The sequence below is a fragment of the Triplophysa rosa genome, unplaced genomic scaffold, assembly GCF_024868665.1.
Source record: "Triplophysa rosa unplaced genomic scaffold, Trosa_1v2 scaffold183_ERROPOS166712, whole genome shotgun sequence".
In the NCBI taxonomy this organism is placed as follows: Eukaryota; Metazoa; Chordata; class Actinopteri; order Cypriniformes; family Nemacheilidae; genus Triplophysa; species Triplophysa rosa.
This window is the reverse complement of record NW_026634196.1, coordinates 14,695-29,146: the sequence shown is the minus strand read 5'-3', so window position 1 is coordinate 29,146 and position 14,452 is coordinate 14,695. Positions and strand designations below refer to the sequence as shown.

Genomic DNA, 14,452 nt, shown 5'->3' with positions numbered 1-14,452 from the left:
CTGAGAAGATCATTGGTGCTCCCCTGCCCACCCTCCAAGAACTGTATACATCCAGAGTGAGGAAAAGGGCTCAGAAAATCACCCTGGACCTCTCACATCCAAGCCATCAGATCTTCACAATGCTGCCATCTGGTCGGCGCTACAGAGCACTGAGCACCAAAACAACCAAACACAAAAACAGCTTCTTCCCTCAAGCCATCTACCTCTTAAACAGTTAAATGTTTTTACACACCGTGCAATTAATAACTCTGTGCAATAATAATTGAGTGCAATATTAATTATATCCTCCAGATAATACACTATCTATTTTTTATACAACTTTTTCTGTAAATTATATTTCATTCATTCTGCTGTATATAGCACATACCTTGTACTACAATAGTCTATTCTTATTTTTTACTTGTACATATTTACATACAAACATAGCTTTACTCTCTATATCTTTAACTTATGTTTATTGTATTGTATTTCTTAATTTTTTATACCCATAGGCCCTTATTTAAATCATTGTGTACTGTATTCTATTGTGTTATGGTCTCTGTGTACTGTTGTTGCTGTTTCTGTGTTCTGGATGCTCCTGTCACCAAAACAAATTCCTTGTATGTGCAAACATACTTGGCAATAAAACTCTTTCTGATTCTGATTTCTGAACAGTGATTTTCTCCTAAAATAATGATTAAGCCCAGCCAGCTTGTATATAAGATAAATATGAACTGTCGAATGACAAAAATAAAAGCAAATTGTTGTTCAGTGCATTTTTACAGAGCCTTAATACAATATATTATTAACGCAATGGAGTCTTAAGGAAGTAAAAATTAGACCGTAATTTTGCAACTGCAATATAAAAGGTACAGCAGGGCATTTTACTGTAATATACAGTGATTGTAATAGTTGAAAAAATACGGTCTAATTTTTACTTAAGACTTTTTTCATAATATATTGTATTAAGGCTCAGTAAAAATACACTGAACAACAATTTGCTTTTATTTTTGTCATTCGACAGTTCATATTTATCTTATACTGTATATAAGCTGGCTGGGCTTAATCATTATTTTAGGAGAAAAGCGCTGTTCTTATTGCTCTTGGTTGTTCTGCAATTACCAATAAATATATAAATGAAAAGTATTTTATTTAACATTTAAAAAGCAACAATATATACAACATAATAATAACCCAACAATAAATCTTATTTGGGCCTATATTTGGCACTAAATATAAGGAAAGTGGCTATTGAGCCACCTAAACCACCACAAGTAAATTTCATTCACCATGACAGCCCTAACCGTTCACAAAAAATTGCACGTAACACAGTACATTACACGTTATATATTTGCGGGAACTTTACAATATGTGTGTGAACGCACGCACACATTCCAGAAAATCACTGGCAGTTTGAACCAAAATCAAACGATCCTGCAACACATTTTGCGTGATAATATGACATCCTGAGACAAATCCTGGGACACATTATGCGTGAATTTTCAGACTTTGCTTTTCGGACAAGATGCGGAGTGCTCCAAGAAGCGCCGTACTTCTAAAGCAATATGGGCCAGTTTGACTTAAAGACAGAGAAGGCTGGTACGCTGATTGTGGAATTAAATTCTAGAATAAAGACAGACTGTTTCACATGTTGATTTCATTTTGTTCGTGTCAGTAAGTTTATTTCCTTATTTGATCCGATATGAAGCAAATAGGCCAACACTTGTGCCGGAACTTCTCGCATTATTAAGGCGATTTAAATTATGTGCAATCCCACTCCGAAATTGGAGCCTTGAAATCATTATAAAATGTAAAAACGAATCATCATTAATAATTACATTACAATATCAAGGGGAATAATGTAAAGAATATGCTTTTGACATAATCGTGCAGCCCAGCCGTATCGCAATTAAACTTATTCATTTATCACAGGAAAAAATAAAAACGACTAAAAGGAAACAAATGTTTTTTTTATTTGTTCAGCACTATATTTTAATAAAAAATAAATATTATTATAGTCCTATCTATTTCTGATAGTTCCAGGCTCTAATAGATGCGCACGCATTTAAGTCGTGGCCACAAGATAAGGATGTCGTTCCCTCAACATACTAAGTCATAGCCACAATATAAGGAAGTCGTTCCCTCAACATACGAAGTCGTGGCCACGAGCAAGGATGTCGTTCCCTCACCATAGGATCTTGAGGGAACGACTTCACATCGCGTGGCCACAACATAAGGATGTCGTTACCTCAACAAGCTGATCTCGTGGCCACAATATAATATTGCGTTCCCACAAGGTATTATCTCATGGCCACAATATAATATTGCGTTCCCACAAGGTAATATCTCGTGGCCACGACAAAACTAAGTGAAATGAGCGTGTCCCCTCCCGGTCACCGTACTTATACGTAGAATTGTGTGTAAGTATAAGCACACCTCTGAGCATGCTTGCGCAGAGAATCTAATGGTAGACCGGTGATACAACAAAAAGAAAGTACCACCGTGTATCTCCTGTGTCCTTGATTTTGAAATACTCAGTTAGTAAATTCATAGTTCAAGGTAGACATTTGCATGTGAAACTCTTTTTAAAAGACAGATGGGAAATCATTTGAAATGTAGCTATAGTGCTTTGCTGGATGATTTGGCAAACCTTCTTTTATTGAAAGCATAATGTAAAGACACACTTAACAGAACAATATATGAGAAAAGCAAAAAGCATTCAAACATATTAAAACATGAACAAAAAGAGATTTGCATATTAATCATAATTACAAAAATTATATAAATACATATATTAACATCTTATTGCTTTTCTATAATAGTTTTAGAAAATCATAAGAAGATTGCAGTTCCACCAAAAAATAACTGCTAAAAAAGTTTATTTCCTAAACATTTTAATTTATGGAAAATAAATCTCCTATAAATAATTATAAAATTAACAATAAAAACCAAATTGAGCAAACCATGCATTTCGCAAAGAATACGTTTTCAAAGACTTCGGTGATCTTCGATGCACAGGGTACATCGACGTGATTTATAAAGGGAAGTTTTATCACCATATATGGCTATAACTATAATTATAGAGCTTGGAAGAGCCAGGACATGTTTTAATATAAGTCCGATTGTGTTAATCTGAAAGAACACAGTCATAAACACAAAGGATGGATTGAGGGTGAGTACACCATGGGATCATTTTCATTTTTGGCTAAAATGTCCCTTTAAGACCACCGTAGTGAGGGCATTGAAGGTAGTAATTGATGATGGATTTGTATTTTCAGTTTGTGGAAGATTGGTGGTGGTCTGCTCATCCTGGTGGTGTGTGCTATCAACATGTACTTTGTGGTGGTGTATGTGACCGCACTGAACAGCACCATCCTCTACATCTTCTCTGCATTCCTCTCCATCGCCTATCTGAGCTTTGTTTTCTACCTGGTAAGCTCATATTCATCTGAAGATCATTATAAAATAACTTGTTCCTTTTCTACATACAGTAAGAAATGTCAATAATGGGATTGTTTTCCTCATAGGTCTACTTTCATTTGTATATACATTTACCAGCTCATAACTAAAACTACAGTTAGTGTAAAAGTTCAAAATAAAAAGCTTTTTATATTACAGTATATATTAGGGATGGGCACAGTACTCGAACGCGACAGCGACGATCGATGGTGAAAAAGCTGATCGTTTGGGTCTATAAATACATTTTTTAATTATTTTCTTTCTTTCTGATTGGCTATGCTGGCATTTCGGGTTGTGCCCAGATATTTGATTGTTGCGTTGTGAGAGTTTGCGGTCCAGAGTCAAGTACGGAGCACAGAAGGGCATATTGAGAGCGCACAGCGATGCTTGGTTTCACTTTGATAAACCTGACGAAAATACAGTCAAGTGCAAAATGTACGGCACCAAGCAGCATACAAAACATACAAATCTACTACAAGTTTGATGCGTTATCATCTTACACTCTGTCTAACGTTACACCGCACGTTAGCGGCGCGATGCAACATGGCGAAAGCAAAAAGAAACTGGACGTTATTTGCGTCTCTCTGCGCTGCATCCAGTGGGCACAGAATTTCTGTTTATAATGGCTTACTGGGTGTTCACACCAGACGCGGTTTGCGCGAATAAATCGCGCTATTCGCGCATAGTTGGACGCTTGAACATTTTGAGTTTACTCACTTCATTCGCGTGTGAAATTCACAACTGACGCAAGCTCGAAAAAAAAAAGGCAGCCGAAAGTCACGCCCGTTGGAGCATAGTTTTGTATAAATGTAAGTTTCATTTTCACTTTCAACAACTTCTGAGTGCATTTCTAGCGAGAAATTAGTATTATAGTTTTTAAATATGTGATTAGTTATTGTAAAGATGCTCTCTGTTTATAATTCAAATAGACTTCACTTGCGCTGCTTATGTGTTTCTCTGGGCTGCCTTCGTGCACAGACGCTGCACGTCACTACTAGAGCAAGCTCCCGATTGGTTAACGCGGCGCGAATTTTCGCCAAAGTTCAGATTTTTCAACTCGCGCGAATCACGTGTCAAACGCCCGAAACGCTCAATTCGCGCGAATCGAGTCATTCGCACCGCAAGGAGGTCTATCGCGTTTTTGCATTGACTTAACATGTAAATCACTCGCGCTTAACGCTTCATTCATGTTTGGTGGGAACACACAGTTAGTGTTGTATTCGCGCCGCTCGCGGGGCAGGGCGAGCGTTTTCAATCCATTCCCATGGAAGCTGAGCTCGCATTGCGCTCGCGGAGCAAAGCGAGCATTCCTCTTCTCCGCGAGCGCCACGTGAATGTACGCTGAAGTTCATAAGAATGGATTAAAAACGCTCACCCTACTCCGCACCAGTGTTGGGTAAGTTACTCTGAAAAAGTAATTAATTACTAGTTACTAATTACATATTCAATAGTGTAATTAGATTACTGTACAAATTACTCTCTAAAAAGTATTTAGTTACTTATTACTAATTACTTTCTATGTCCTATCAACCTTGATTAGTTAAGTGATTCAAGGATAGGCATGAAACAGCTTTTAATTCATTCAAATAAATAATATTAAACTACATAAAGTACTCTTATTAACTGACCGAAGTATTACAAATGTGAGAATTATACATTAAAGCACGGATTTTAAAGTTAGACTTTGAATTTTGATGTCAATTCCACTATTGCACACACATATTACACAAAGTATGTAGTTTAATTACATCAAAAGTAACTGTAATTAAATTACAGAAAAAATAAGAGTAATCCCTTACTTTACTTTTCAAGGGGAAAGTAATTAAATTACAGTAACTAATTACTTAGTAACTAGTTACACCCAACACTGCTCCGCACCAGTATATTTGGACACAAAATGTCAGGTGAGACCACTACTATCAGACAGACATGTCAGACGAGCATAAGATACTTTACCGTCAGACACTGACAGACAGAAATGTGACAGGGCAGAGATGACATTTCATCTCACGCTGATATTTCTTTTAAATGTTTACTTTATTTTCAAAAACATTGATATTGAATTTTTAATAATCTAACAGAGTCGATTTAATTATTTACTCAATCTTATAGTTTTATTAACATAAATTTTCGTATCAGTGTTGTAATTAAAATCTTTTCATTGTCACCATGGTATGGGGGACACGCCCCGCCCCCTCTAATGCCCCGCCCCCAATTAATCAAATACACGTTTTTCAAACCTGTCCAGTACTCGAAATGAAATATGATAAAAAATGCCAATCCCTAGTATATATGAAGTGTGTATATAACATCTACATACTGTAGATACTGGCCACTTGAATGTCCCTTTGCCTTCAATAGCCGGCTTTTGACTGTCAGGCCAGGGCTTTCGTCAAGCCACTAGCCTCTGGCTTCTAGCTGTGAGGCCAAAATCAAGTTGCGTCTCCACTTTCAGGCCAGTAGCATGGCAGCGCTGCTCTAAAACCCCGCCCTAACCCCGCCTCTTCGGACCACACGTCACGCAAACTCGCATACTCAAGCTGGAAGAAGGAAGTTTAGTCAGACAGGAGAGAAGCTGGATCACAATCGCGTCATTACAAAACAAACATGATGGAGAATGACAGAGGCGGCTGTTTGTTTATTTCTTTTAATGTCCGCTTAGTGAAAGACGAGGCAGCAAAATAAGACGATGGAGGTTCAGCTGTGTTTATGCAAAATAGGGCTGGGCGATATACGATTCACACCAATTATATGCATTGGTACATTATATATAATATCTAAATCGATTCTGAAACCAGTTCTGTGTTTTATGCACAGCTCTTCTGTGAACTACGGGTCTTTGATCAGTAGGAAGTAGGGCTGCAACAGCTAGTCGATAAAATCGATAATAATCGATAATGAAAACAGTTGTCAACGAATTTCATTATCGATTAGTTTGTCTGTGACGTCACTTGCGTGTTGCGCAGTTATAAATCAAGCGCGTCTTTCCCTTTTAAAATGACCGTTTTAGACGTGTCTCTGTGTAGCGCGAGGAGCGCTGTTTTAAAGTCAGACGTGTCTCTCCGTGCAAGCGTTTCTCCGTGCGTCACAAGATGCACAGTTTTAAAGTCAGACGTGTCTCTCCGTGCAGCGCGAGGTGCACTGTTTTAAAGTCAGACGTGTCTCTCCGTGCAGCGCAAGGTGCGCAGTTTTAAAGTCAGACATGTCTCCGTGCAGTGCAAGGTGCGCTGTTTTAAATTTAGACGTGTCTCTCCGTGCAGCTCAAGGTGCGCAGTTTTAAAGTCAGACATGTCTCTCCATGCAGCGCAAGGTGCGCAGTTTTAAAGTCAGACGTGTCTCTCCGTGCAGCACGAGGTGCGCAGTTTTAAATTTAGACGTGTCTCTCCGTGCAGCTCAAGGTGCGCAGTTTTAAAGTCAGACATGTCTCTCCATGCAGCGCAAGGTGCGCAGTTTTAAAGTCAGACGTGTCTCTCCGTGCAGCACGAGGTGCGCAGTTTTAAATTTAGACGTGTCTCTCCGTGCAGTGCAAGGTGCGCTGTTTTAAAGTCATGCGTGTCTCTCCGTGCAGCGCAGTTTTTAAGGCAGACATGTTTTGCATGCATATATACTTAGTTATATATTTTTTCTGGATACTTTTTACTGTACTTCACTACATTTGAATGACAAATATCTCAATTTTCATGCCACAAAAAAAAAGTTTTCCTTGGCCAACTGCCCCCTCCCTCCCACGTTTGGGAGAGACTATTGTCAGCCGCTTCTAATATGACACACCTGAATCAACTCAGCCTGGGTGTGTTAATTAGGGTTAATGAGTTCAGTTGTGTATACTTTTCCCATTTCTGATTTAGTTATAAGCAAAAGATCTAACTAAACTTTTTATCCGATTAATTGGAAAAAAGAATCGTCCAACTAATCGATTATCAAAATAATCGTTAGTTGCAGCCGTAGTAGGAAGTACTACTCGATGTAAAATCACTACGAGATTGAGTCGTTTATAATGTGCATTTGAAAAAGCAACACTCGTCAAACATCATCATTATAAATATACTTTATTATCATGAAAATACCTGAAAAGGTTTGAAGAACAGCATTCGAATATCGGCTCTCACTAAATCCTTGGTGTTTCGAGTCAGATCCGTGGGCGTGGCTTGTTGGTTTTGACTAAATCTTTGGTGTTTCAAGTCTTACGAAACCTTTACCCTAACCCTAACCTTACTCTAACCATCTAAACTACCTATGATTGTTAAAATTGACGAAAAAACACGTTTGGGTGATGACGTCACGCTCGAAACACCAAGGATTTAGTGAGAGCCTAGAATATCACCATTGGGATTTCCTAAATTGTTCTTCTTCTGTCCCATATTCTGAGTTTCTGCGCGAGAGTGCCCTCTGGCTTTCGGATGTTCCTGCACTTAACCGTAATTCATTGAGGAAACTGAGCATAAGAATTGCACGATATATCATCCCAGCCCTGCAAAAAGCTTATATAAGAGCGCGTTCATACAGCAACAACACTTGTAAGATATATCTACAAATAAATAATTTGGTTTTGAAATAAGAAAATAAGATTTCGTTGTACCTTTGCTTTGTGACCTACACTCAGTTGTTTAATCCAATTGCTGTTACATTAGACACAATATTTTATGACAATATTTGAAGAGTTTGATTCCAAAATGTTTTTTATGTTATCATGTTTTATTGTGTTAGTTAGCTGTATTTTGAGTTATTATGGCTTAAATCAAAACAAACTAACTGTTCAGTTTGATTGATATTAATTGGAATGCACAATAAAAAACATGATTTTTAAAAAAATAAAAAAAATGGCGTTATCTCATTTTGGAACCAAACTCTTCATTTATACGTATATCATTAAAATAAATTATATATTTTTTCTAGCTAATGCACGATAAACCAAACTGTCAGCATTAGAATATCAGTCAGTTTCTGGCGGATAATGTTTGACTATTGATGATTGCAACGTGTGTTTTATGTCAGAATTAAAGACTGTAGCGGTCGGAAAGTGGTGTGTTTATACGGCGGGATATTATATATGTGAGGATTATATAAATCTGAGCAAGCTGACAAAATATATGCTTTACATCGCGGACACAAGCACACGTTCATCCTTCAGAGAGAGAAGCCAGCCTTTGCTGTCATATTTTGGAGAAAAGACATTCGGGTATGAAAACGAAAGCATCAGCAGCAGGTCATCTATCATTGTAGTGACTGGGAACACTGCAGCACGCAAACTTAAAGTGGACGCAAATATAGTTCAAGTTATCATTATAGTTAGTTATAATGTGAACGGCCCTTATCAGACAATCATTACAGAATATGTGACCATTAAGAATGAGGTTTATTATTAAATCTTTAAATAACCCACCCTTTGTAATAATTTTCAACTCTCAACTCAACTTAATTTTATAGCGCTTCTTACACACGCGCACACACACACACACACACACACACACACACACACACACACACACACACACACACACACACACACACACAACACACACACAGCACCACCACAACACACACACACACACCCAACGAGCCACGCACACACAGTGAACAAACATTTAAGATAAAGGAAAGAGAAACACAGGCAAATAATTAAAACGACTATAAATTCCTATATGCAATATAATTAAGTAAAACTTTAAAATCTAATTCTAAGCAGCCCCCCACAGGCAAATTTTGCCCTCTGGCAAAAGCTGCTGCCTCTGCACAAGCTCGACAGTGCTTGCACAACAAGGCTAAATAAATAATAAATCTACTAATAAGGTAAATTAGTTTTAAGATTTCATTATAATCTAATAGCATTTGAATTTTGTAGTGAAGACGTGTCAAGTTCCGCGTCCTTCTTTATCCAGCTCATCATCTGAGCTCCTGTCAGGTCTCGCTCTACCATCAGGTCAGGCCATGAACTGCATCCTGCTTGCTGTGGTAACCTTGGAACAATGAGACAGACGGCTGAGAGTAGAGTACTGTTCTGTACTCTTTGATGCAACAAGACATCAGTTGTGTTTTTGGTTCCGGTTGATCTAACTAAGCGCCAAACCTCAGAGTTTATAATGGAAGAGTAGTGTATGCAAGATTAAAAAGATGCGTCTTTAGTCTAGATTTAAACTGACAGAGTGTGTCTGCCTCCCGGACAGTGCAGGGAAGACTATTCCAAAGTTTAGGCGCTAGATAGGAAAAGGATCTACCACCTGCACTTGATTTTGAAATTCTAGGTATTACCAACTGACAGGACGCCTGAGAGCGTAATGCACGTGAAGGACTGTAATACAAGAGGAGTTCACTCAAGTACTGAGGAGCTAAACCATGTAGGGCTTTATAGGTAATAAGCTGCTGGAAACAATCCTCACAGATTCTGGTCAATATTGACATGTCTGCATCACACGCTTGCTTTCACACATTCATGATTCATATCATATGTCACTAAGCTCATCTCAAACTGTACACAAATGGCCTCCACAGTCACTAGCCCTTACAGAAAAGACACATGAATTTCACATATTTTTTACATGTTTTTCGCATGTGATCACATGTATACAACATGTGTTTAACGTGCAAAAAAACACATGTGAAATGTGTTTTTGTAACATTTTGGTGTGAATTCCATGTGAATTCCCATGTGAAACACATAGGATAACATGTAAAAACCCATGGGATGACGTGCAACATGTGGTGACATGTGAAGAACATGTGATCACGTCGCACGTTATCCCATGGGTTTTTACATGTTATCCTGTGTTTCACATGGGAATTCACATGGAATTCAGACCAAAATGTTACAAAAACACACATTTCACATGTGAATTTCGTGTGTCTTTTCTGTAAGGGAGGGGCCTGATGTATAAATGTTAAATAGGTACACGCCTCACGGACACACTTGAATGCGCACACACACGCTCTAAGGATGAAAGGGTTATGAGGTTTCAGATCTCAATCCAATCGCACATGCTGTAATGATCACAAAAATGCTTTCTCGCATACGAAAATCAGATTTAGGATCTTTATAATAGTGAAGAAAAACAGTCACAGAATTTGCATGTTTAGCAGAAGATCTTTACAAGACATCTCTTAATGTGTACTTCATCTTCTTTCAGGTTTGGCATTGTTTGATTGTGCTCGGTGCGTCCTTTCTGGACGTCTGCAGCTGCTTTCAGCCCCCACCAGCCATTCTCGTTGAAGAACAAGAGTTTGAAACGTGATTTCAGTGATATTTCTTAAATTATGCTTTCTTTGAATGTGAGGAACCACCTTGATACAAACGCAATACAGTCAAACTTGTTTAGTTTGTTCTTTTCTCTGTTTTCTGGGTATTGTCATATTGCAACCCAATATCACAACATTAACATTAACAACACCATGTTTATTGATTTATTTTAATCAGACGTCATATTTTGTGTATGTTCATTATTTCGTACGCAAAATTTCAACATGTTTGAGCACGTAACCAAACCCCACCCCTAAATAGTTTGTATATTATACAATATAAAACACAACACGTAACAGGAAGATGTGCTGTTTTTTCAAAAAGTGCAATTATTCCAAGCGTTCCTAGGCTGAAGATCAGACCCTTTTCCGTCCGCCACACAAAAAGATTAGATTACAGTGTAGTGTGTACAATCAAAATGTGAAATCACAGAGAAACTTAATAATTAAACCATATGAAAGATTTAGATCAAATTGATTAATCTGATTAGTTATGTCGGCTCCAGTGTTCAAGTCCCTGCTTGTGGTCCTTCCCAGTCTCCTGTTCCCCTCTCTCTCATCCTGCAATTTCTTCTCTCTCTCTCTCTCTACTGTACTGTCAAGACAAAAACTTACAGTATGAAGACCAAAAAAATTATAATAAACTGATGAAGCATTAGTTCAGATAATGTTGTTTAATACACTTGTGTTTTTATTAACTGTAGGTTGTTATATTGTTGACTTGAACTTTTTTAATCCAAAATAACTGAATACTTTTTTCATTTGTAAACCAAAATACTTGAATCAAAGAAAAATTGTGAGCATTTATTTTATTAAAGTGCTTTCCACATTGGAACCCTATTTGTATGTTCTTTTTCGGACTCCTTCTAGTTGATTGGCCCAACTCCGCTCTAAAACCATTCTGGTGACAAAATACATTGACTTACGGTTCTGTTTACCTCTATACAAGAAGATATTGTGTTATGATGACGCTGTGATGTTTTAGAGTAAGCCAATGAAATGTTTGGGTGCCAACCACTTTGACTGGTTTAAAGTATATCTACTGAACGGGATGTAACTGTCATGTTTTCCGTGAGGAAGAACCCAAGCGCAGGCAGCAGTGGTGATGAAGGGGTTAACAAAAGACTTTAATAATCAAACAAAACAAAAACCCACAATGGGGTGCAACACAGACTGGACTAATTGTAAAACAATGCAAAACAAAGACTTCCGCAAGGGGGAAAAAACAACAAAGACAGGATAACTAAACTTACACGACGTACACAGGACTGAGGAACAAGACATCAAGGTACAATCCAAAACAAGACAAGGTTTTCTTTGCTAGGCAAAAGAACGCACACGAAACATGAAACATATTTCATGAATCAATGAAACATATTTCATGAATCAATGAAACATATTTCATGAAACATGAGTACTTTTTAAAGGGAACAGAAACGAGGGATAATAACACAGGGCAGGTGAGGTTAAAGAAACACGGCCGGGGAAGTAATACGGGAAATGAGAGGGGCGGGGCCAATGACGAGACACAGGAAAACACATGGAGTGTCAAAAGATAAACACCACATGGCTTTCTCACACTAAACATAAGGGATCTGTCACGATCCTACCACAAGACTAGAAAATCCTGAACAAGAAGGCAGGACCATGACAGTAACGACATATAGAGAATGCACATACAATTATGTCTCATTACAAATATAGGAAGTGTTCAAACTAAAAATGTCATAACTTGTCTTTGTAGGGGTGAACAGGGTACAAACTTGCGCAGGGTTAATTGTAACACAGACCTTTACATAGGTACAGGGGCGCAAAAATGGGGTATGCAGTATATGCGGTGCATAGGGGCGCTACACAAGTGGGGGCGCCATTGTGCCAAAATAGTATTTAACGTTTTTTTAATAAAACGTTATAAAAAATATAACGAAAAAGTCATTATCTAAAACGTTTTAGTTTCACTTTTGTCTAGCATTTTAAACGAGTTCAATAAATATATAATTTATTTAATCAAGTTATTATGTCAACCAATCATTCTTTCACAGTCAAATGACCAAATGGATCGAGCAAAGAAACTTCCCAAAGCACAGCGCAGAACAGAACATGAAAATGAAAAGTAAATTGACAAGTAAAAAACAAGTTATTTAACGTTGCCTGTGAGGTAGTTCATATTATAATACAATATCAGGTCACCTCTAGGCCTACATCTTTGGAGCTTATAAAATAAATCTATGTTTGTGAAGGAGCTTTATAATTACATTCGGGAGAGTCTGAGACGGTTGTTAAAGCTGTTAAGTCTCCCACTATCACGCATTATCGGGTTCTTCATTAATCGTCGGACGCGTTTTCCCCATATGACAACGCGAGCTGTGCAGTTTGAACGTCAGGTCCATGTCCTTCACATAACATGAGCAGTTGCGTCTTCTGCAAACAGTGCGTAGCACAGAGCACCGTGAAAAAAAGTTAACATGTTAATGTGCCTGTCGACGCTATTTTGTTTGCCTTTTAACAGTTTAGTTATAACATTAAATTTTGCTATTTCTGTCAGGTCACCGTTTATAACGTTATCCAGATTGTTTCAGTATGTTCATATTTTAGCTACAACGTGTGTATTTGGTTGGCCAACGTTTTTCTTTTGGTTCTTATCCGCACATGTCCATGAACGTTAAGTTACACGTTTTTGTTGCTAACGAAAAGTTATCTCTGATGTATTAAGGTAATACGTTACTAAAAATTCTACTTAAAGTTATATACAAGTGATTTTTCTCTCTATCTATAACGTTAGTGGTAACTTAAACTGTTTAGAAGGCGAGGTCAATAGCAGATGTTAATTGATGTGAACAGTGGCATTGTATCGACTCATTTTCTATGACTTTCTAAAAGTTCTTATGCTCTGTTTTCACAGGTTTTTGCAAAGATGCAGTGGAAATATAAGTTTTGTTAATATATATGTGACAAACGGGGTTACCTATTAAAACATTATAGGTTAAAACATGGAAGCTACAGCAGAACTGTTCCATTTCCTTGGCTACATCAAGATTGTTTGTGCACATTTAACTCCATTAATGCACTTAAGGTCCACTTGTCTAAGATTGTCATGACAGAAACACAAACAACGGCCCAGATGCGGAAAAACAACACAAAGCCGTGACGTTAATCACTGCCAGTAGCGACCCGTCCGCGAGTACCAGCTCGCGGTGGTGAGAAGTGGAAAGCGTCAACTCTGCCGTAGCGATCCGCCGCTGAGCGTATCAGCTCGCGGCGGTGAGGGAAGAACCTGAGGTAATGGCACACCACAACGGGAATGAAGGCTTGGAATCCAGCGAGAAGATAGAGTCTTACGTGCCGGGATTCCTCACACCGTCCTGGTGCTGTGCGGGGATTCCGGAAGAAGACTCCGGCGAAAATGAAGCTTTCCGATCCTCCGGAGAAGAGCTGGCCACAGACAGAGGATGACGGGAGGAGCGACCCAGGGAACTGCCGGAGATGAGAGAAGAGCAGGAAAACAGACGACTATAGAACAAACAACAAGACAGGACTTAACAGGAACTATGACAAGGCACAAAACTAGGAAAGGCTTCTTCAGACGAGCCGCAGCAACGTCTGCGTCAGTCTGCACTGGCTAAACACGAGCAACGGTCAGACAACGAACAAGAGACACTAGGGAAAGATAAAGGGAAGAATAATGAGAGGAAATCGTGTCAGGTGCGGGGCAATTACGGGAACAAGGGCGCTAATCATGGTAAGTAAATGCAGGAGTGCGTGTGTGTAGTGGAAAATCACCAGT

The 14,452-nt window shown here is 38.4% G+C and overlaps 1 protein-coding gene across 1 annotated transcript in view; it reads left to right on the top strand.

Moving 5' to 3' along the window:
- Nucleotides 1-13,790, top strand: part of slc11a2 (solute carrier family 11 member 2) — a 99,081-nt gene extending 85,291 nt beyond the window's left edge. Inside the window, exons 15-16 of the mRNA XM_057327185.1 lie at nucleotides 3,258-3,411; nucleotides 10,560-13,790. Coding sequence (XP_057183168.1) covers nucleotides 3,258-3,411; nucleotides 10,560-10,664 — 259 coding nt within the window. The 3' untranslated portion in view covers nucleotides 10,665-13,790. The remainder of the gene's footprint in view (nucleotides 1-3,257; nucleotides 3,412-10,559) is intronic.
- The last annotated feature ends 662 nt before the right edge of the window (nucleotides 13,791-14,452 follow it).